The 24,643-nt window shown below is 38.9% G+C and overlaps 1 protein-coding gene across 1 annotated transcript in view; it reads left to right on the top strand.

Moving 5' to 3' along the window:
• Positions 1-24,643, top strand: part of ISM1 (isthmin 1) — a 102,220-nt gene that overhangs the window by 53,561 nt on the left and 24,016 nt on the right. Inside the window, exons 2-3 of the mRNA XM_043985406.1 lie at positions 1,056-1,295; positions 19,492-19,756. Coding sequence (XP_043841341.1) covers positions 1,056-1,295; positions 19,492-19,756 — 505 coding nt within the window. The remainder of the gene's footprint in view (positions 1-1,055; positions 1,296-19,491; positions 19,757-24,643) is intronic.

Here is a 24,643-nt window from a genome sequence, read left to right as displayed (position 1 = left end):
GAGGGTGATGAAGGAAGGCCTGAACAAGTGTAATGAAGGTATGAGTGGAGATATGGCATGTATCAATGAGATGCAATGAAAGTAGAAATGATAAGGTTTGATAATGGATTGGATACACGTGAAGTGAGGAAGAGTGAGAAGTTTAAGGATGACACTGAGACTTCAAGCTTGAGTGACTGGGAGGATAATGGTACTCTTGAATGTGATCAAATAGTTTCACAGGAAAAAAAAGATTCTCCATGTAATTTTCTTACTTGTCTTTTCCCTATGGTTATAAGGTATATGTTTTCAGTGTGGAGGGCAAAAGAAAAAAATTCTTGAAAATTGAAAAAAAAACCGAGTGAAAAAAGATTCTGCAGGTGCAAGAAAAATATGACAAATGAAAGGGGAGAGGAGGTAGAAATTATAACCTGGTTGAGAATTTGGATTTTTAAAAACAAATAAAGTGATAAAAATTACTAAGTCAACAGAACTAAAATCATGGAAAACCATTTTGCCTTTTATAGATATATGTATGTATATAAATATATATGCATGTATATATACACATGCATATAAATATCATATATACATGTATTATATATATGTGTATGTGTGTGTGTATCTCACACTGATGATACCAGAGTTAGAGAGAAAAGAAAGGGGAATGTCTTTCCTGGTTTTTTAGGTGGTGAACTGTATTGGCTTTACTTAATTTAGTTCTAGAAGCCCTTCCACCATAGTTCAATATGGTACTTTTGTTTTGCGGTCTTTTCCCTTCCCATTCAACTCAAGTACTAATTCAATCACCACTATTTCATTAATCCTCAACAAAATTCTCAAATAAACTGGGGAAATCAATAATGATCCAGCATCTGAAGACAGGAAAACAAATGCTGCATGAAGAGGCAACATTTCTTAATTGATTGAATGAAAACAAGTTAGTTATACAGTGTTAGGACCAGGAAGTTAGCAAGTTATTTCTATCTATGGACTCATGTGATTGACTTTGGTGGCCCATTTGGTTTGTTATTTCTCTAATTACTTCTTAATACTTTCCTTTTTTCCCCCTCCAGAACAACCTCAATGTGGACAGCCACTCTTTATCAGAGCCCAGTTTCTCACTCACCAGGGAAGAGCAGAGGGAGTATCCTGACCGCCAAGCTGCACACAGACCATTCCCCAAGCAACGGTTCAGGCAGGAGCATAGCCATACATCATTACAGAGAGATGGCCCCAGATCCTTCCTCTTAGATCTACCAAACTTTCCAGATCTCTCAAAAGCTGATATCAATGGACAAAATCCAAACATTCAGGTAAAGTGCTGTAACCAGAAGGTGGGACTGTTGGGGGTTAAATGGAGTATGTGATCCCATTGTTTTCTCAAGTTGCTTCTGAGTCTCTTCCCAGATAACTATGTCTTTATCTTCCATTTTCAAGGACAAAAGTTAGATTACAAAAAGTTGAGGAGGAGGAAGAGGAAGAGAAATAGAAGTGAGTACAGAGAGCTCTTATGAGGAGTTTGGCAGAGAAAGGGAGGAGTGATATATGATGACAGCTTGAAGGGATGGCAAAAACTAGTGGAGGTTTTTTATTTATTTATTTTTAAAGAATGGGGATGGTGCAGTGGATAAAGCACCAGTCTTGGATTCAGGAGGACCTGAGTTCACATTTGGCCTCAGACACTTCACACTTACTAGCTGTGTGACCTTGGGCAAGTCACTTAACCCTCATTGCCCTGAAAAAAATATATAATAAAAAGAAGAATGGGGGGAGGACAGCTAGGTGGCGCAATGGATAAAGCACCAGTCCTGGATTCAGAAGGACCTGAGTTCAAATGTGGCCTCAGACACTTGACACTAGCTGTGTCACCCTGGGCAAATCACTTCACCCTAATTGCCCCACCGGAAAAAAAAAAAGAATGGGCATAATTAAATACATATAGAAGAAAAATCAGTAATTATGTAATTATGGAGAGGGGATCATATGGTCATAGATTCAGAAATAGAAGGAATCTTAGACATCATTAAGTCCATTCCCATGTTACAGATGAAGAAAATGAGACAGAGAGAGGTTAAGTGACTTGCTACTATCACACAGCTAGTAAGTAGCAATATTTGAACTCGGATCTTCCTGACTCCAAGCCCAGGACACATAGCTGCCTAAGCAACCCGTGAATAATGGCTGTTTCCTATCCAAGCACATTTAGGATGGTGTATCTATAGAGAGTGATTGAGGGCACAATCTTCTGGAGAAGATGGAAGGGGATGGGATCAAGGGCACATATAGAGGGGCTGGCTTTGGCAAAGAATAAGGCTACTTCATTGTCAGAGATTGGAGAAAAGGAGAGACTGGCAAATCTGAAATGAAATGAAGGGGGAAAGGAGGCTTATATTCAAAGGCCTCAGTTGTCTATGTGAGGGATCATTTGAGATGGTTACCATGAATTTATAATGTCCTCAGACAGCCTAATTATGTGACTTCCTTTAGCTCCATTTAGCAGTATGGGATACAGCCACAGCTTAGGGAAGCCAGGTCTTAGTTAGGACTAGTAGATGGAAGGAATCTAAGAGAAGGAGGTCCAGAATGAAGAGGAGATAGAATATGAGTCCTAGAAGGTAAGTCGAAGGGTGGACAAGATTGTAGTGGACTTTGGATTGGAAAAAGTTGAGAATAGAAATGAGAGAATGGGGGGGTGGATATTTTGCTTCTCTGTGGCCCCTGATTTAGTAATATAGGTATAGGGAGAAGAAGAAAGGTGGGGGCATATTGTTAATTATAGGGATAGTACTGGGTAGCATATTAAAGTGAAAATAGCCCTGAGAAAGGCAACACATTGACTTAAACTCATTCATTCTGAGATATGAATGACAGAAATTCCTGGAGAGCCATTTTAAAAGAAGGGTAAGTAAAAAGAGTAGAGGGAACTTGTGACCTGGAGGGAGCTTGTGACCAAAAAGGGGAGTGGGAAGGCAAAAACACTGACTTCATCAGCTTCACAATTTTACCCTGGCCCAGCCCAGCTTTGAAACTCAGTTCTCCACTGTGATCTTCCATCACTAGTTTGTCTAATTGCACAGAACAGGGCTTTGGCTCAGTGGCTAATAATAATTTCCTGACCCCCAGCAGATGTTTCCACTTTCATGCTCTCTTAATTTTCAAAGTTATTTTCAGTTCCTTTCATTGAGCTGGGGGCAACTTTGCCCACCCTTTCCCTATTCTTTCTCTCATCAACAAATGCCAGAAATAAGTCAAGGCAGAGAGAGCATTGAAATGGAAACTGGAATGATTGATCACTTCTAAATTAGTGGCAGTGTTCTCATGCTCTGAGTCCTTCTTCAAAAAAAATTTCTGCCAGGTACAGTAAGAGTCCAAATATCCTTTCTTAGATCTATTTTGTTTAAGATGCCAGTTAGAGGGGCAGCTAGGTGGTGCAGTGGATAAAGCACCAACCCTGGATTCAGGAGGACCTGAATTCAAATCTGGTCTCAGACACTTGACACTTACTAGCTGTGTGACCCTGGGCAAGTCACTTAACCCTCATTGCCCTGCAAAAAAAAAAAAAAAAAGATGCCAGTTAGAAAAAATCAATAAGCATTTATTAAGTACCTGTTAAGTGCTAGGAATTGTGCTAAGCAATAGGGATATAAAAAGAGGCAAAGACAGTCCCTGCCTACAAGAAGCTTACAATCTAACGACAAGAGAAAAAGAGATTGAAGACTTTTTCTTAAGTTCTAAGCAGAATCACAACTGAACTCAAATCAAACATTTATTTACTGTGTATCTGTATGTAAGACACTCAACCTTGAAGAAGAGAATGAAGAAAATGAAAGCTGAGAGACCAATTTAGAAATTGCTGAAATAGGCTAGGCAAGAGGTGAGTAGCACCTCAAGGGGAAGTTGGATGAATTGGTGGAGGTTGATAAGACAGCAACTGATTGGATATGTGGGATAAGAGAGTGAGGAGTGGAATATAATGCTAAGGTGATGAAACTAGGAGACTGGAAGGGTAGTGGAGCCCCCCAACAGCCTTAGAGAAATTGGGGAAAAGGGTAGGTTTGGGGATAAAGATAATTAGTTTTGTATTGGACTTGTTGATATTGAGATACCTTTGAGACATTGATTTAGGGATGTATAGCAGACAGTTTAAACTAAGTGGCACAGTGGATAGAGCACTGGACCTGAGTTTACAAGTGGTCTCAGATACCTGCTGTGTGATTCTGGGCAAGTCACTTTAATCTCTGCCTCAGTTTTATCATCTGTAAAATGGAGGTAATAATAACTCCTACCTCTCAGGGTTGTTCTGAGGAAGAAATAAGATATCTTAAAGAGTTTTGCATATATTAAAGTACTGTATACATGCCAGGTGTGATTATTGTTGTTATAATTTGAACTGGAGAGGTGAGGAAGCTATATCTATATGGGGGTCATCTGCATATAAATGGTAATTGAACCATTGAGAGCTGATTAAATCACTGATCACTGAGACACAGTGTAGAAAGAGAAAAGGAAAGGGGCAAAGACAGAACCCTCTGGCACACATAGGCCTAGGGGGAAAGATATGGGTGATAATTTAGCAACATTTGAGTAATTAAGACAATAAATGCTAGGAATTGTGCTAAGCAATAGGGATATAAAAAGAGGCAAAGACAGTCCCTGCCTACAAGAAGCTTACAATCTAACGACAAGAGAAAAAGAGATTGAAGACTTTTTCTTAAGTTCTAAGCAGAATCACAACTGAACTCAAATCAAACATTTATTTACTGTGTATCTGTATGTAAGACACTCAACCTTGAAGAAGAGAATGAAGAAAATGAAAGCTGAGAGACCAATTTAGAAATTGCTGAAATAGGCTAGGCAAGAGGTGAGTAGCACCTCAAGGGGAAGTTGGATGAATTGGTGGAGGTTGATAAGACAGCAACTGATTGGATATGTGGGATAAGAGAGTGAGGAGTGGAATATAATGCTAAGGTGATGAAACTAGGAGACTGGAAGGGTAGTGGAGCCCCCCAACAGCCTTAGAGAAATTGGGGAAAAGGGTAGGTTTGGGGATAAAGATAATTAGTTTTGTATTGGACTTGTTGATATTGAGATACCTTTGAGACATTGATTTAGGGATGTATAGCAGACAGTTTAAACTAAGTGGCACAGTGGATAGAGCACTGGACCTGAGTTTACAAGTGGTCTCAGATACCTGCTGTGTGATTCTGGGCAAGTCACTTTAATCTCTGCCTCAGTTTTATCATCTGTAAAATGGAGGTAATAATAACTCCTACCTCTCAGGGTTGTTCTGAGGAAGAAATAAGATATCTTAAAGAGTTTTGCATATATTAAAGTACTGTATACATGCCAGGTGTGATTATTGTTGTTATAATTTGAACTGGAGAGGTGAGGAAGCTGTATCTATATGGGGGTCATCTGCATATAAATGGTAATTGAACCATTGAGAGCTGATTAAATCACTGATCACTGAGACACAGTGTAGAAAGAGAAAAGGAAAGGGGCAAAGACAGAACCCTCTGGCACACATAGGCCTAGGGGGAAAGATATGGGTGATAATTTAGCAACATTTGAGTAATTAAGACAATAAATGCTATTGGAGATTATGGTATAGGTTGATTATGGAAGGCCTCATGGAGGAGGCATGTATTGAACTGAACCTTGAAGAATTAGTAAATAAGATTTCAGTAGATGGAAAGGAGAGGAAGAGAAGAAGCAGTCATGAAGAAAAGCAGAGGTGGTGTTCAGGAGACTTTAAACAAATCAGTTTGGGACTCTTAAAGAATAAAGTGAAATCACCATCTACCCTAAATATTATTTCTAATCAGTATTGACTTACCAAAAATAGGGGCATTATTCAAAGTGTAGGCCCTTCCAGACAATATTGTCTCTCTAGTATCCACTCTTCCTATTGGGCTATCTCTGAACAGAAAAGCCTCAAACAAAGTAAGATTTATTTCTGTGGGGTGAACTTAACATGGACAAAAACCATAAGTTATGCTACTTCCCTCCAAACCCTTCCTTCTTCCCAACTTCTTTTCTTTTTTTTTCAAGGCAATGAGGGTTAGGTGACTTATCTAGGGCCCAACTTCTTTATTATTGATAAGGCCATCCCTATTCTCCCAGTCACCCAGGCTCACAATTTTTGTATCATCCTTGAATTCTCACTTGCATTAATCCAATACATTCAATCTTTTTCCCAGTCTTGTTGTTTCTTAACATTTTCCTTATACACCCCTTTCTCTCTACTCACATAACTACCAGCCTATGCATGGCATTATCATTTTACTCCTGGACTATTGCAAGAGCCTCCTCGTTGGTCTCCCTGCTTCAAGTGTCTTCCCACTCCAGTCTATCCTGTACTCAGTTGCCAAGGTTATCTTCCTAAAGCACAGGTCTGACCATGTTACCCCTCCCTGCAACTCAATTAATTCCAGTAGCTCCCTATTAGATCTAGGATCGAATATAAAATCCTGTGTTTGGCATTTAAAGCTCTTCACCACCTGGCCTCTTCCTGTCTTTCCAGTCTTCTTACTCCATACTTCTCTCTGTGTATTTTACAGCCTAATGAAACTGGTCTTCTTGCTTCCCTCAAAATGAAGCTCCATTTCCTGACTCCATGCCTTTTTACTAGCCATCTTTCATGCCTAAAATGTTCTCCCTTCTCACCTTCACCTCCTAGCTTCCCTCAAAAGTCAGTTCAAATCCTACCCCCCTGCAAGAGGTCATTCCTAGTCCTGTCCTGTCCCCTCTGATTTGCATTATATATATCATATATATCATTTATATATATATGTGTGTGTGTGTGTGTGTGTGTGTGTGTGTGTGTGTGTGTGTGTGTGTGTGTAGCTTGCATGGTGTGGCCTTCATTAGAACATGTACTCCTTGAGGTCAAGAATGGTGTTTTGCCTTTCTTTGTATCCCCAGCACTTAGTTTAGATAATCCCTACTCTCAAGAAGCTAATTGTTGAATGGGAGAGAAAGCACACAAATAACTGTGTACAAACAAGATATATACAGGATACATTGGAGATAATCAACACAGAGTAGACACAGAGGTAGAGTCAAGATGGTGGAGTAGCAGAAAGAAGTACTGTGAATTCCCCTACAAAAAATCCCTCCAAAGAGATGTAGAAAAATATACCAGGTCAATCCTGATTGGGAAATTCTGGGGAGGAACTCATAGTGAATAATTTTCTATCATTTCCAAGGTAGACATAGGGAGATAAACAGAGAAGTCTGTGGAAACTGGGAATGGAAACTAGCCATTTTATACAAAGGAGAACCTGTGCATCAAGGAAAAAAAAAAGTCCAAGGATAGAGGGTCCTAACATTGTGCTAGGTACACAAATGGCAGCTCTGTTGCTTATTATCCAGTTCCAAGTCATAGATCCCATGCTAAATGAAAAGGGGACCTGCACCTAGGAGTGCAGTGCTGGGTGAGAAATGGTTGGTTGCTGGCCCTATGCTGTGCTCTGAGCAAGAAACAAGTTGAAAAGAAAGCAGCAGCTGTGTGGCTCTGACCCTAGAAGCATAGCAGGGTCTTAGCTCCAGCCCCCAGTCCAATCTGAAGTTTGCAGAGGAATAAGCAGGGCAGGAATCCCAGATCAAAGGGAAGCCTATGGTTCCTATGGCTCTGAACCAGCAAAGCTTTCCTGCTTGCTGATAATGGCTAGATACATCAGCCGTCTCCTGTTGCACAGACCCAAACCCAGGTCAGGAACTTAGCTCAGACCAGGGGGTCTGTGATCAGAATCTGCCCTGGATCAGACCATGAACTGTCCCTGAGATCCTGCAAGAACATAATACAGTACCCCAAGAAAGCAACAGCAGGACCAGATATTTCCTCCACAAGTTCATAGAGTCTGGCCCTAGCATAACGTCCAAAGTCAGAAAATAGGCTGGAAGAATAAGAAAACAAAATCAAATCTGATAAAAAGCAATTATGGTAAGAGGGATGCTCAAGACCTGAACCCATGAGATAAGAATAACTCCAAAACATCTATAAGCAAAGCTTCAAAGAAAAGCAGACATTAGGCACAAATTAAATTCTTGTAAGAGATGAAATAATTTTTAAAAAGTTAAAGAATTATTTATAAATGAAATAAGATTGTAAGAAGAAAAAATAGAAAAGAAATGAGAACTAGCACCAGAAGTACCTTGCCCAAGCAATAAAGTCCCTGAAGATTAGAATGGTCCAAAGAGAAGCCAAAAACTCTATGAAAAAAAACAAGAAAAAAAAAATTTTTTTTGCGGGGCTATGGGGGTTAAGTGACTTGCCCAGGGTCACACAGCTAGTACGTGTCAAGTGTCTGAAGCCAGATGTGAACTCAGGTACTCCTGAATCCAGGGCAGGTGCTTTATCCACTGTAACACCTAGCTTCCCCCAAAACAAGAAATATTAAAAAAAACTCAAAATTCTGAAGAACAATAGAAGAAAATGTAAGGTTATCTCATAGCAAAAGCAACTGATAAATAGATCGATGAGAACAAATTTAAGAATCATTGGACTACTTGAGAGCCATGACAAAAAAAAAAACCTAAACATAATATTTCAAGAAACAATAAAAGAAAACTGCACAGATCTTTTAGAATCAGTGGGCAAAGTGGAAATAAAAAGAATCCAGCAGTTACTTCATGAAAGAAACTCCAAAAAAAAATCACAGGAATATCACCGCCAAAATCCAGAGCTTCCAAGTCAAAGTAAAAAATATTATAAGCAGCCAGAAAGAAAGAATTAATGTACCAAGGAACCAGTCAGAATCACTTATGATTGTGTAGCCACCACTATAAAGGCAAGTTAGTCAATAAACATTTATTAAGTGCCTACTGTGTGCCAGGTTCTGTGCCAAGTACTGGGGACACAATAAGAGGTAAAAGACTGTCCCTGACTTTCAGGAGTTCACAGTCTAATGGGGGAGATGACAAGCAAACAAATATGTACAAACAAGCTATATTCAGGATAATTAGAAAATAGTTGAAATAGGGAAGGTACTAGAAGAAGTGGAGTGTTTTGACTATGATATTCCAGAAGGAAAAAGATATAGACTTACCACCTGGAGAAATTTACCCAGCAAAACAAATAATCCTACAGGAGAAAAAACAAGGGAATTTTTTTTTGAGGCAATTGGGGTTAAGTGACTTGCCTAGGTTCACACAGATAGACAAAGGGGATGTTTTGTTTTGTTTTGTTTTGTTTTGCAGGGCAATGAGGGTTAAATGAGAAAAAGGGGATCCTTAATGAATGAATACTTCCAAGCATTTCTAATTAAAAGATCAGAGCTACACAGAAACTCTGAAGTACAAACAGGAGTTCAGTAACATAAAAATATAAACAAGAATGAATATTTATTCACAAGGGACTATAAAAAAAGGAGATGGGGAGATGGTAAATGTGTCCCTTCTCAACCCTATCATTATCAGGGATCATATATGAAAGCTGATTAGACCAAAGGCTTTAGAGGGCTTCTTTATGCCTTAGTGATTGTAAAAGAAGAATGGAAAGGGAGGGCAAAAAGGAATATACTAAGTGGGGAACAAAAAGGGAAAATTAGGAAAAATTATGTCATAATCTGGGTGTAGAGATTGAAGTCTATACAAACAAGGAGGAAGAGGTAGGGGGAAGCATCTGACACTTGAATCCTACTTTTATCTGAACTGGTTTGGGTATAAAAATATATTTTACTCAAGAGGGAAATAGGAGGGAAATGGAGAGAAGGGGGAAGGAGGAATTAGAGGGAAGGTAAGGACTAGGTTAGAGGGAAGGAGGATTAGTTTTAAACAAAACAAACTCAAAAGTACAAAAATATTTATAGTTCTTTTTGAAGTGGCAAAGAATTGGAATCTGAGGCATTGCCCATCAATTGGTGAATGACTTAACACATTATGGTATATAAATATGATAGAATACTGCACTATTCTAAGAAGTGGTGAAGATGGTTTCAGAGAAACCTAGGAAGATTTGTATAAACTTATATAGAGTGAACAGAAGCAATAGAACAATTTATATACTGACAAAAATATTGTAAAGCCAAACAATTCTGAAAGACTCAAGAATTCTAACAATGAAAAATTTCAGAGTACTAATGATGAAAAATGCCACCTACCTCTTGAGAAGTAAAAGCCTCAGAGTGCAAAATGAGAATATATATATGTATGTATATATATAAAACATGTACACATTATATATATTCAATATATACATACATATATCACCTATACACATATACATCTGTGTATATAACATGCTATATACCTGTGTGTACATAGACATATGCATACCTGCCTATACAAACATATGTGTGCATATATACATATAATACACACACATATATATACACATACATACATGGCACATCCAATGTGGACATTTATTTTGCTTAACTATACATGTTTGAAGGAGGGCTTTTGTTTTATTTTTTCTTAGTTGTTGGGGGAGAGAAGATGAGTTTTTGATAATTATAAAATGAAATTTAATTTAAAAAACAGAGGGGAGGCATTAACATTAAGGGAGACTGAAAGACTATAAATTATAGACTAATGGCCTTGTATCAGGTACTAGGGATTCACTTCAATCATTTTTTTCCAGCTATGTCCAATTCTTTGTGACCCCATTTGGGATCTTCTAGGCAAAGATACTGAAATAGTTTGCCATTTTCAGGAAGAAGAGTTTTCCTGACTCTGGGCCCACATCTCCATCTATTGTCCCACCTACTTGCCCCAGAGTGACTTCAAGGGTAGGGTAAAAAATTATCAGATACGAATAAAAGCTACTGAAAAAGAGGGAAGTGGGAGCAAGAGTGGGTCAGAGGAAAGGGAAGTATTCCTTTGTTGAGAAGTTATTAAATATACAGAATAATTTCCAAGAACTGAGTTTAAGCAGAAAATTTCCCAGGTTTCCTCCTCTCTCTTCCAGATAAATCAGTGAGCCGAGGAACTGATATAGCCTATCCAGAACTTAACTGGGTACATTTTACATGACATCTAGATTGTTTAGTATGAAGTGGTTACAGCTTTACTTGCTCTGGGGTTCATTACTGAGAAATTTTCTTCTCCAAAGAAAGCAGGAGACAACAAACAAGAATGGACCCTAATTTTTGCACACCTAATCTGTCTGTGTGGAGAGTATCCAAAGTGGCCAAGATTACAATTCATTTTTCATCATAATAAGCTGTTTTGTTTAGCTGAATATGAAGTGAAGAATGCTTTGGAAACATTCCTATTCATGGGAGGTGGGGGAACAGAGTGGAATTAGGAAAGAAGAAAGGTTGGAGGGTATATGGAGAAGAGTAATGGGATAATTGAAGAAAGGGAAAGAAGGAGAAAAGGAGGGGGAGGGAGAAAGACAGAGTTAGGGAGAGAGAGAGGGAGCCAGTCAGGGAGAAAGAGAAGGAAAAAGAAAAAAAAGAGTAGGGGCTAAATTTCAAAAATAGCATAGAGTGTGAGAGGGCTTGTTTCAGCTGTTCATACTCATTTAGCTTCAGTCTCTTTCAGAATTCAGTTTCTTTTTGCTTTTTCCTCAAATTGTGGAGGTGTAGTTGTTGATGTGATACAAATGGAAATAATTAGCATTAATCTCTTCTTGTTTGTTGTTCAGTCCTATTGGACTCTTTGTGACCACATTTGGAGTTTTCTTGGCCAAGATATTGGAGTGGTTTACCATTTCCTTCTCTAGTCCATTTTACAGATGAGGAAACTAAAGAAAAAAAGGTTAAGTGACTGAGGCCAGATTTGAACTTGGGTCTTCCCAACTGTAGGCCCAGTGGTCTATCCACTGTGCCACTCTATAGGCATACCTAAACAGTCTCATGTAGACCTATGATGGCTTTGAGTGACTATCCTTATATTCTCATTTTCCCATTCCCTGGGAGGAAGAAGTGGATACTTCATGATTCTCTGAAAATTCCACCTGGAAAGAGATGTTTGAGGTTACATTTCTGTGATCCTTTCATAAGCAGTGCTTTTGAGACTATGACCAGAGAATGGGATGTGCCATTTTTAAGAGTGCTGCCATATTTTAGGTTACTGTTGGGGACAACTGAGATCATCAGGCTGCCAAAAGAATATTGGTTGCCCCAAGGCTAGCAGAGTTAAAAATGGCATCATTTCAAAACAAAAAAGCACTTGGTGGAATGGACTGGAAATGCAGGTGATCGCTGTCCAGATACAATTAAAGTTAAAAATAGGGGCAAGAGCCAGCGGACATCCCCCTTTCCCACCCTTCCCAGCTGCGCCATCCTATTTCCCCTGAGACAGTTCTGATGTCTATCTGCCTTTTGCAGGCAGTCAGAGGTGAGTGTTTTGTTGATCCGATGACCTGTCATCTCTTAAATTTTTTTGGAACCCAGTTTCTGGCCTCATGTCTGTGGAAGACCACAAAAGAACAGACGTTGAGCCTTGGTCAGTCAAGAAAGAATGGAGCAGCTGCTGTTTCACCAGCCTCGAGGCTGCTTATGCACGGAGCTACATGCAGCGGGCTGGGGCTGCTTCGGAGCTGGCCTGACCACTGGGGTGGCGGCTGCAGCCGAATGCACCATTGCACTTGAGTAAACCAATTCCCTGGTGGTCCTTTAAAATATGAGGTGCATTTTGAAAGGGGGTGATATGTTTCCGTGTTGGCAACACGCTCCCCTTCCTCACAGCTCCACTCTTTTGTTGAAATTCACTGGTTTGACACATGGTTGATTCAGCAGGGCAGACAGCCCTGCTGGTGACTTCAGGGCCTAGTCAAAGCATTTCCTTCCTATGTGAAGCAGAGTGAAGCCAGGTGAAGGGGTTTATCAATGAATCCGCTTCCATTACCAATGCCCCCCTTTTCTGTCTCTCTTTCCCTGGCAACCTGCCCCCTCTCTTCCTGCCCCCACCTATTCCTCACTTCTGATAGGGAGCCCAAGCTTGGAACTTGATACTCCACTTTCAACTAAACTTGCTGACTCCCCTGCCCCTCTAGTTTCTAGAAAGGTTTCCCACGCTCACTACTATGGAGCTGGAGGGTGGGGGAAGGAAACATAGGTCTTTCAAGGAGTTTGTTTTCCCAAATCTGTTGGCCTTCAGAAGCTGCCTACACCTTTCCAAGATAAAACTAGCACACAGAGGAAGGATAAGGGGATACCCCCAGTCCATTCTGCTTCTAGTTTTTAGGAAGAGTGATACTGAGTAGGACCCAACCTCAGCTCCCTTTATAGTCCTTCCCCCCCCCCCCCAATAAACCAAACAGTCTTTTTTTCAGGCTTTAATCAGGCCTTTTCTTTAATAGTCCCAAATCAGGCCTTGAGGCAGTAGAAGTTGTTGGTTGGAGACAAAACCCAGCTAAGTGAGAAATAAAGATAAATTGCTTCAAAGTGCTGAATTGAATCTCAATATTACATCTGGCATAATAATAGAAGTTAATTTTTTTTAAAAAGTGTTTAAGAATGCAAAGTAAATCACCTGGGACAAGTGTTACTTGAACCATGGTACTGACTTGGCTTTAAGTATACAACTGATTGTCAGATAGCAAATCCCAGCTGAAAAGACAAAATCCCTAAAATAAACTTTTAATTAGGCTTAGGGCATCAATTCATTGCTACAGTAGCTTTTAACCACCAATAATTTCTCTTTTCTGGAATGACCTGAGATTAACATTCATTTAAACTAATATACATATTTTCTTCCATTCTCTCCATTGAAAAAGACTTTTAAAGCATTTGGATGGCTGGCGTGGGTTTTTGTTTTTTTTTTTTTGGTGCTAAAATGTATTTACATAGCCACAAGGCTCTTAAGCTCCACAACATACAATCAGGTGAGTCAGACTACAACACTCTTGGTACTTTTGCTTCAGATTTCCTCTCTCCCTTGAGGGGAAAAAAACCCAACACAAAAACCACTCTATTTTGGAGTGTCAACATTGACGATAGGTCTTAAATAGGAGCCTGGAATTTTCCTGAAGCAGTTAAAAAAGATCCAGATCCAGAGCAACAAACTTCAACCTTTATCGTCTCTCCCAAATACTCTTATCTCTGGTATAGTGAAGGAAGTTCCATTGTCAGTCAGTTAGCACCTACTGTGTGCCAGACACTGTGCTAAACTCTGGGCATACCAAACAGTCCCTGCTCTTGGGGAGCCCACAATCTAATGGGGAAATCTATATGCTGTCAATTGTGTACAAATTAGGATTGGGGATAATCTCATTGTGTCGAAAACAATCAGTTCTCTTTCCAAAATCTGTTCAGTGATTTTTCTACAAGGATCATCCAGAAATGGGCCTCAGAGTGGTGCTGTCATCTTGTGGACAGAATAATACATGCAACACCTGGAGACAGTGGAATCCCAGTCCTACTGATGATTACTGTGCGATCTGGAAGAATTCATTTCCTCATTCGTTAAAAATGAGATCTGTCTTCTCACTTCACATAGATTTAGATGATCAACAAGATGATAGATATTTATCCTCTTTGAAGGAGAGAGAGAAAGAGAGAGAGAGAGAGAGAGAGAGTGTGTGTGTGTGTGTGTGTGTGTGTGTGTGTGTGTGTGTGAGAGAGAGAGAGAGAGAGAGAGAGAGAGAGAGGAGAGAAATAATGATGAAAACAGCCCCCAATGAGTGGAAGTTACCCTTTTCCTTCAGAATACCTTTCTGAAAAGAAGGGAAGCAAAGTGTATCTTTCTAAAGGGCTTCCATATTCAAGAGGTTGGAAGAAGACAGGATGACATGGGATTCTCCTATGCATCTCTTGGCTTTGGAAGGCAGGGCTCAGACAGAATTGTCCAGACTAGCACACTAGGTGGGCAAATTCCCTTAAGGGTTGGAGACATTCTGCCAAGAGTTATACTGTTTGAGAGTTCTCTAACTTTGGTTATTGTGCTTCCTTCACATGTGGTAATGGAGGAGATGAATGCAAGATGTATTTGTAATGCAAAAAATAATTGCATTAAGGGGGAAGAAGAATAAGGATTAGGAGCACTGGATGCCTGTATCAATGCTGGAAATCTGCTGTACTTTGACACAGACATTAAGAACCCTACATTTATTGTTTCAGCTCTGTAACAAGATTCTTTGACACTGAAGAAATAGGTAAACTGTGACAATAAGTAGTATTCAACCTGGGAATTCAGAAGAGACATGGATTCAGATCCAGAGTAAATGCCCGTGACATTTACTGGCTATGGGAAACTTGGGCAAGTTGCTTAGCCAACTCTAAATTTGTTTCCTCATCTGTAAAATGGTGCTAAGTATCTTCTATACAAAGTTCTTGTGAGGCTTAAATGAGATAACTTATCTAAAACTCTTTGTGAAATTTAAAGCACTCTATGCCAGTAGTTATTGTTGTAATGAAGGTGTAAGACTCATTTCTTATAGCATGTCCCAAAAATCTGAATGCAGTTTAAAGCTTTAATTATTTAAGAAGTATAAATTCTACACACTTATACAAAAATAGTATTGGAAATACAAATTATTTAAAATTTTTAAATATTGCTATTTAAAAATTAATATTCAATATAACTTCTATCCCATGTTATGTATTACTCTAGTCAAATTTCAGAATCTGTTAAAAAAAAAACTTTCATCAACTAAGGTTTAGTGACTGAAAAGGGATTGTATTTGTAAGCCTAGCCTTAAGAGCATCAAAAAATGAAATTCTGATGCATATGTGACAGTTTTGACATGACTAGAGAAGAAAAAGTCCAATGGAGATAGATCGGGTGATCAAGGTGGCCAAACAAGAGAACTTCCACTATTTATGCACTGGTCTGAGAAAGTGTCCCCTAGAAACTTGTCATTTATCATGCATGTAATACATAATGACAAGATGCCCCATCTTGCTAAAATTAAAATATTATTATTCAAAAGTGACAAAACTTAAAAGTATAAGAGAAATATAAATAATCAATCTCTCATATGATGCTTTTGTATGTAGCTTTTATACTTCTGAAGATATTAAAGCTTGAAAACTACACTAAGACTTTTGGGATACCCTACATTTTTAAAAGGTTTAATAAATAAATAAAATTAATAATCTTGCTAATGAAGAACCTCTACTCATGACCTAGCAGAATTTTAGATTAAAAACCAGCCTCTTTTTAAAAAATATATTATTGTGAAAATTTTCCTATTGGTAATGTAATAAAGGGGGAGAACAATTTTTTTTTAAAATTATTTTAATAAGAGCAGAGAGGGTATAAATTACAGGGAAAAAAGAAAACTCTAAACTGCTGAGATTCAGTCATTGATATAACAACTGGAGTAAACTCTTATTTTGCTACTCCTTGCATAGCCAACCAACAAGCCTATTTTGTTTGGATCTGTGTCACAATTCTAAACACATGGATTGACGGTAATAGCTTTAAACATGAAATTGTTTTTATTCCCAACTTGGAGAAATTGCAGGGCCTGTTTTGTTGAAGTAATCACTTTGACTCCAGTCTGCATACAAATGTAATACCAAACCGTTGGGCACAGTCCACCTTATCTCCTACCCAGAGACTTCTTTTATTACCACAATTGTAGGTTTGTGCGGCTCTGGCTGTCTAGGCCTGTTGCAGTCTCTTAATAGCCTCACAGTCACTGCATCTCAATTGTTCCATCTGTAGTCAAAGGGGAATGAGGTTGTAAATGCAAAGTTTTATGTCGCCAAAGAGGAAATATGTGCATTGTCCTGTAACTGCCCAACTTGGTTCTGCACTACTGAACTGCAACGATTCTTCAGCTCTAGCCTTTTCCACTTCCTGGGTTATGTTCTCCACCCCCAAACCTCCTCTCCACCCCCTACCACTAATTGCAGATAGAAACAATAGGTACTGAAATATTTTTCTTTTTTTCTTCCCTTTTTTGGGGGAGTCTGAAAAAGAGTCTAAAGGCCAATGTATATAAAATATGCTAGGCATCAAAGCAGTGCAACAGAGTTCTGACATTACCCTCCTCTTGGGTACCAGCGTAACACCTGACTAACAGACTTTCTGTATTAGAGTGAGAAAGAAGCATTATACAGCAGTCTAACCAATGACACAGATTCATGGATTGCTGTGCTACTGAAATGTTTTCTAATAAATAGTCTTTTATTATATTTATGTGGTTAGACATATTTCTTTGGCACAAATATCTTGCTCTCTATCTCTGCCTATGCTAGGTCTTAAAAAGGAGAAGATTCATTATTATTTTGATGCAGATGCTTCTACATTTGTATAATCACTGGGGGAGTGTGTATGTATGAGAATTAGGGGTCAGAAGCCTTGGGCCTTCGCTGCCTTCACTGACAGGTTCTTCAGACTATCATCATCACCACTACCATTGCTCTCACCATCATTATTTGGTTAGATCACTTTACCTACATAAGAGACAAACAATGAAGTGCCTAATTGGATAGTCTGACAGGGGCCTTATTTGTTTGTGAAAAGCCTTACAACGTTGAAAACACTGCATCTTCAATACATGTCAACAAGCATTATTAGGTGCTTAATATATACTATGTGCTAGGAATAGAGATGGAAACAAAAAGAAAGACAATTCTTGTCCTCAGTAAACTTACATTCTAATGGGGAAAGACTGAACATGAAAGGATGCTGAAAAGGAAAGGGGAGAAAAGGGAGAAGGCATTTCTGCAAAATCATAGAGGAGAAGTTTAGAGTCAGGTGTGGAGCTGGGAGGGAATTGAAGGAGTGAGTATGGGGCTGTCCTGCGCATTTCTTCAAAATGGGGGTTCTGGGAGGAGCTTGTTGATCACAGGATAGGACCTCAGGGGTAGAAGGATCTTTCAGGATGAGAAGAAGGCTTTTGGAGAAAGGAAGAGAAGTTTTTTTGTTTGTTTGTTTGTTTGTTTTTTAGTGAGGCAATTGGGGTTAAGTGACTTGCCCAGGGTCACACAGCTAGTAAGTGTTAAGTGTCTGAAGCGGAATTTGAACTCAGGTACTCCTGACTCCAGGGCCAGTGCTCTATCCACTGCGCCACCTAGCTGCCCCAAGGAGGAGAAGTTTGTAGTCAGTAGAACAAGGAAAGGAATTAAGGAGACATTTTCTGGCTGATGACATTTTATCTCCCAGGTCCCAGGGAACCCACAATTTCCCAACTTGTGAGAGGCCTTGTAGGTTTCTTAAATAGACAAGGAACATCTGGATAATTTAGCTGGGAATTTCAAAGTAAGCAATATGAAGACTGTTCTGGTCAATACATTTCCTCCTTCCTAACAGAAAGGGAAGGGGCTGTTTGTCTCATGGATGGGCAAATACTAGTTTGATTTGGCAGGACAGCTCCAATCCTTCCTCAAACGTCGGGTTAGGGCAAAACCAAAAAGGCATCTGCCTAGCACAGCTTGCCCTTATTATTTTGGAGTGCATGTTTCTTATTCATTTACACATAACTCATCCAGAGAGATGTTGCAAGAACTGTGTGATGTCCAAAGAAGTTTGACAAGTCTTTTGAACAAGCCTCACTAAGCTGATTGTCTCTCAGAGCCAAGAAACTCCATTCTGTCAGCCCTGTGGCTGTGGCAGAGTGGGCTTAAAAGGCAGAGAAGCTTTAACTTATGGGCAGGTTCTAACCTTAGCATTTCTTCTACATGCCCTAGCTTCAGGGACTTCTTTCTGGAATTTGGCATCACTAATCTGTGATGATCTTTAGCTGCAGGGAGAGTAAGAGACATCACCCTGAAGTCCTGAACGCCTATCAAATTTGGTCCAGACATCTAACTTCCTGGGTCTTTTAGCTCTAAAGCTTAGTTAGAGTTCAGCCATCCTGTACCTCTCTATTCTGACACTGGAGTTAAAGTCTGTGGATGGTATGGGGGCATAAACTGTCTCCCACTCGGTATGAATGAATGAAAAAGTATTGATTAAGTGCTTGCTGTGTGTCGAGCACTCTGCTATACCTTGGAGATGGAAACAGAAAAATGATACAATCCCTGCTCTCAAGAAATTCATGTTCTAGTTGGTAGATGAGGGACAGACAACATATAGGAGAGTTCTACCGAAATGGAGATGAAGGGTTTGGACATCTTTAAAGAAAGTAAGGAACAGGGATTTTTAGGTAGGGCAGATGACAATGCCCAGGAGTTTTCAGGGTCCAGTAGCAGGGCAGGTAGCTAACTTCAGCACACCCAGTATTATAGATTACCTCACCCTGCATTAGCCCCATGTTTCGGCTTCCATCGAGGTTTGAATTTCATTAGTGATGAAACCAAGACCTGTCTTTGGATGTGTAGGAATCTAATAGCCTTAAGATCAGACTGCTCTCTTAACTAATAAGGTATTCATCATTTCCCTTGTAATATCAAGTTTTAATCATAGAAATGTCAAACTTTTTTTTACTACCAGAGGACTTTAGAGATTTAATCCATCCTTATACAGGTGAGGAAACTGAGGTCTTAAATGATTGTAACTTGCCCAAGTTCAACCAGCTAGGAGCTAAGATTAAGCCCCAAGTCTTGATTCCCAAAATGTTGTTCCTTCTACTACAACAGGTTGTGATTTTCCAAGACCCTAACTCCCTAGAGATGTGAGTTGGGATAATGAACCCTCACTCCCTGCGTGCTTTGAATCCCCCAGGTTACCATAGAGGTTGTTGATGGTCCAGACACAGAGTCAGAGAAAGACTTGCACCCAGAAAACAAGCCCAGCTGGCCAATCCCATCACCTGATTGGCGTAATTGGTGGCAGAGGTCTTCCACCTTGACAAGGGTAAACAGTGGTGACCAGGACTACAAGTTTGATAGCACCACAGAAGACAGCAACTTCCTCAACCCCCCCAGGGGATGGGATCGCCATGCCCCAAGCCATCGGACTTTTGAAACCAAAGAACAGCCAGAATATGGTGAGTTGCCATTCAGTGTTATACAACTATTTAGGGGAGGAAATGAGAATGATGAGACATTATTGACACAGAGCCAAGTAAAACACAGTTTACAATATGTGGCTTTTGTTCATTTGTGAAGCATACCTCATAAAGACTAAACTTAACAGGAGCCCCAGTGAGACACTAGCAAGCCACATTTCTCTGGTAAGACTTCAATTTTAAAACATATACCAATTACCCCATGAGGGAAGCATTTTTAGCTAGGGGTCTTTAGGGTTGTTTTTGTTTTGTTTTGTTCTGTTTTTTGAAGCAAAATTGAGTTTCATATCTAAAGATGAAGGACTAAGTTGACAGCTTCTTACTGTAAAAACCCATGCTATAAATAATCTAGTTACAGTAGAGCCAGTAAAGAAAATTTATCCTACTTCTTCCTTTGTCTGGGCCATACTATACTATGATTTACATTGCAAGTAGATGAATATTAAAAAATTTTGTGTATGTATGTGTCTTACAAGTTAAAGTTAGCATGGCAAGTAATGGTCCTTAGTAAGCTGGAGAACACCAAATTTATTCTGATTTCCCATGGCAACAAGCTAGGCCATTTGTTTCATGTTTTTTGATAAATATACTAGAAAACTGGCTGCCTAGTACTGTCTGAAAGCAGTAACAAAATATTTTCCTGATACTCTCCCTCAAATACTCAGAATCACAGGGGCAACGGTATACATGTGGAGGATACAAAAGGAGATGTATGTGTGTAGGAAACAGGGGTGGTCAAAATTCTGTAATTTAGTCCCAACTGGCATCATACTTAGTCCCAGAATATTTCTATATAAAGTTTCTTGGACAAAACTTTCACAGGGTTAACGATCCCTACTGAGAAAATTGGTCCAAAGAGAAAATAGCATATATCACTTCTGACTATTTTTTTCTCATCCATGAGAATAGACAATGTGGATTTCTAAATCGAAAGGAAAAAATATTGCCCTTCTGTATCATTGTTGCCCAATACATGAACACTTCTTTCTACATAGCACTCAAATATTTAAGGAAAGAAAATTTTTCTTTTCAGATTGGCAGCTAAGGAGTACAGGATATATAACAGTTCATCCCAAAGTTCTGTTTTTGCCACATATTATACAGCCTAGGACATCTGGGTAATTCCTAATTCTTACTGGCACATCAGTAAACATTTACAGAGCACATACTATTCAGCTGATATTATATAAGGTACTATAAGGCATACAAAAGCATTTACAGATAGAGTACCTTCCTTCAAAGAACATAATTTCTTGTTTAAATATAAAGCAACACCAGAATGTTACAAATGTTTCCCTGAGCAGTGTAGGCTAAAACTATCATTTAGAGAGAAGAGAGAGAAAAATGAGCATGGTTATCATAGAAAGGCTTTGTTTGACATGTGGGACTTAAATTGGTGTTTGAAAGGTGGGTAGAATTTTTAGTTGTCAAAACTCAAATCACTTCAACCAAAGATTGTTGCAGGAACTTTCAAGCAAAACTTAAAATGCAGTGCTTATAAAAAGAGATAGGGGGCAGCTAGGTGGTATGGGGGCCCCTAGGTGGTGCAGTGGATAAAGCACTGGTCCTGAATTCAGGAGGACCTGAGTTCAAATCCGACTTCAGACACTTACTAGCTGTGTGACCCTGGGCAAGTCACTTAACCCTCATTTCCCCACCAAAAAAAAAAAAAGAGAGAGAGAGATGGCTCTCTGTGAGGGGTGCTATAGGTGACATAAAGCTAAAAGAAATCAAAACAATTTTTAAAAAGAATACTTTGCAAAGTAGGAAACAAAAATTTCTAGGCATAAAAACATGATTCTAAAGTTGATTTCTCTAAGTAGAACGGGAAACCAGAGATGATCTAGTACAACCTCCTCACTGTACAGATGAGGAAATTGAGGTCCAAAGAAGTTTAGTAATATTTCTATAAGCATATAGGCAATCATAAATAATAGATTTATTATAAATCACATTCAGTCCCTCTGACATCAAACCCAATATTCTTTTTGTTACACCAAGCTGTCTCCTGTCACATATCCTATTATTATTATTACTATGTATCACAACTTCAAAGCATCAACATGTCAGCTAACACTGCATCAAAGATGACCTCCTCAGGTTTTCAAAGAAGTCAGTATAAAAGCCACAAATGTTTGTGCCAGACATTAACATACTTCTGAAAATGTCCTTAATCAGAATAACCCCAAGAACTTCCAGTACCCTTCCAGAGACACAGAGAAAAAAAGATGAAGAAAATCATGTAGCTTGGAATTTTAATCGTTTTAGACTTACTGACTGTAGTGTTGAATTCATCATCAACCATAGCACTCATTATGGTTTCAATACCTTGGGCTTATCTTAAGGTTAGGAAAGGAAAGATGGACAAGGTAAAGTGATTTGCTAATTATTTTTAAATAACCTGTATGCCCTTGAGGAAATTTATAGGTAGGGATTTTGACCTGAGAATCATGGTATCTGCTTGAGGTGAGCAAATAGCCAATAAAAGTGAAATAATTTTAAGTTAATGATAGATCAGAATCTAGCATTAACATCATATAATTATTTTTGTTTTGAAAGTTTTGAAAAGGTCTGAAAGATAACCTTCATTTTTATTTCTTATTTTTTTTGGTGAGGCAATTGGGGTTAAGTGACTCGCCCAGGGTCACACAGCTAGTAAGTGTCAAGTGTCTGAGGCCAAATTTGAACTCAGGTGCTCTTGAATCCAGGACCTGTGCTCTATCCACTGCACCACCTAGCTGCCCCAATAACCTTCACTTAAAAAAAAAAAATTAGTTATGTACACATGACCATAAACTCTAAGTAGATCCTTCCACCTACATCAAAGCAGCCTTGGGTCTAGGGCTGTAGAGAAAAAGTAGGGTTTCACTAATATAAATATGTTTAAAGATATATGTGTGGGGCAGCTAGATGGTGCAGTGGTTAAAGCACCAGGACTGGATTCAGGAGTACCTGAGTTCAAATCCGGCCTCGGACACTTGACACTTACTAGCTCTGTGACCGTGGGCGAGTCACTTAACCCCCATTGCCTAAAAAAAACAAAAAACAAACAAACAAAAAAACAAAAACAAAGATATATGTGTATATGACATTCTATGACTAGTCATAGTTATATAACGTAATAATTGTTATAAGATGTATTGCATAGCATTTGGCAGGTTACAGAATGAAATCATGTAATTCTAGTGTTAGAAGGGATCTCAGGGTCTTTTTAATTCAATGCAAATCCTAAAGAGCAATCTTCCTATAACATACTTGACAAATAGCCATTTCCAGTCTGCTGGAAGACCTCCAGTGAGAAGGAACCTATCCACCTCTCTGGGAAACTCATTCCACTTTTGGAAAGATCTAATTGTTAGGAAGTTTTTCCTGACATCTGGCTAAATTTGCCTCATTGAAACTTCCGCCCACTGCTCCTGTTTCTGTCCTCTGCAGGCAAACTGAACAGATCTAAACCTTCTTTCACATAAGAGCCCTTCAGATACTTGAAGCAAGCCATCATGTCACTCCAAGTCTTCTCTGGGTTAAACATGCCTAGTCTATTCAACCTATTTTCATATGGCACGGAATAAAAAGTCCCTTTACCACCTTGGGTGCCTTCCTCTGGATACTCTCTAGTTTATCAATGTAACTTCCTAAATTGTGTTGTCCAGAGCACAGTAATACAGATGTGGTCTGACCAGGGCAAAATTCAATGGGATGGTCTCTTTATTCTTAAAAGCTACACCTTTCTTAATAAAAACCAAGGTTTTAATAGATTTCTTGGTTTCCATATCACACTGCTGATATTGATCTTGAAATCCACTAAAACTCAAAGTTTTTTAGACACTGTTTCTAACCATGTTCCTCATCTTATATTTGTGACATAGTTTTTTTAACCAGTGTTTGAGTTTATATTTATCCCCATTGAATTTCTTCTCAGATTGAGCCCAGTGTTCTTGCTTATAAATAAATATCTTTTTAGATACTGACTCCATTTAGCTAGTGTGGGACTATTCCCACCATCTTTGTGTCATCTATAAATTTGTTAAACATTTCACCTCTGCCTTTATCCAAATCATTGTAGTAATCATTATAGAACCATGCACAAATCTTGGACAGGGAGGGGGGGGGCAAACCAAAGGAGGTTTACTGCTGAATTGGCACTGAATCATTCATAATTACCCTTTGAATCCAGTCATTTAACCAGATCCAGATTCACTAACTGTATTTATAATCTAGCCCACACTTGTCCATCTTTTCCATAAGAATTGTATGAAAAACTTAAGCAAATTTAGCATTGGAAAAATTTTGGTAAGCTGTATATTTTGCAACTTAGGAACCCTAAACCCAGTAAAGGAAATGGGGTTTTTCTGACATGACTTGTTCTTGATAAACCCATACTAGCAAGCTCTTTACAATGCATACTTCCTTTTATAGACATCTATTACCTTTTTAAAAAATGATCACTCCTAGAATTTTCCCAGGAATCAAAGTTTCATTCATTGGCCTTTAGTTGTACTGACTCCTTTCTTTTCCTATATTTTTGAAAATTGGAACTCTGATCAATACAATAACCCACCACAGTTCCAAAGGACTCATGATAAAAATGCTCTTTACCTTCAGAGAGAGAACTGATGGACTCAGGGTACAGATAGAAGCATATTACTTTTCCTCTTTCTTTCTTTTGTCTTATTTTTCTTTTGTTATTAGAACATGGCTAATTTTGGGAGGAAAATTAGGATATTTTCCCTTTTCCAGTTTGATAGTACATCTTCCATTCTCCACAACCTTCAAAGTTATCACTGACAGTGGCTCATCAATCACATCTGCCAGTTCTTTTAATAGGTGGCAACACAATTCACCCTGCTCAGGTGATTTATATTC

This window comes from Dromiciops gliroides, chromosome 2 (assembly GCF_019393635.1).
Source record: "Dromiciops gliroides isolate mDroGli1 chromosome 2, mDroGli1.pri, whole genome shotgun sequence".
In the NCBI taxonomy this organism is placed as follows: Eukaryota; Metazoa; Chordata; class Mammalia; order Microbiotheria; family Microbiotheriidae; genus Dromiciops; species Dromiciops gliroides.
The sequence above is the reverse complement of the archived record's forward strand: the minus strand, read 5'-3'. Positions and strand labels throughout refer to the sequence as shown.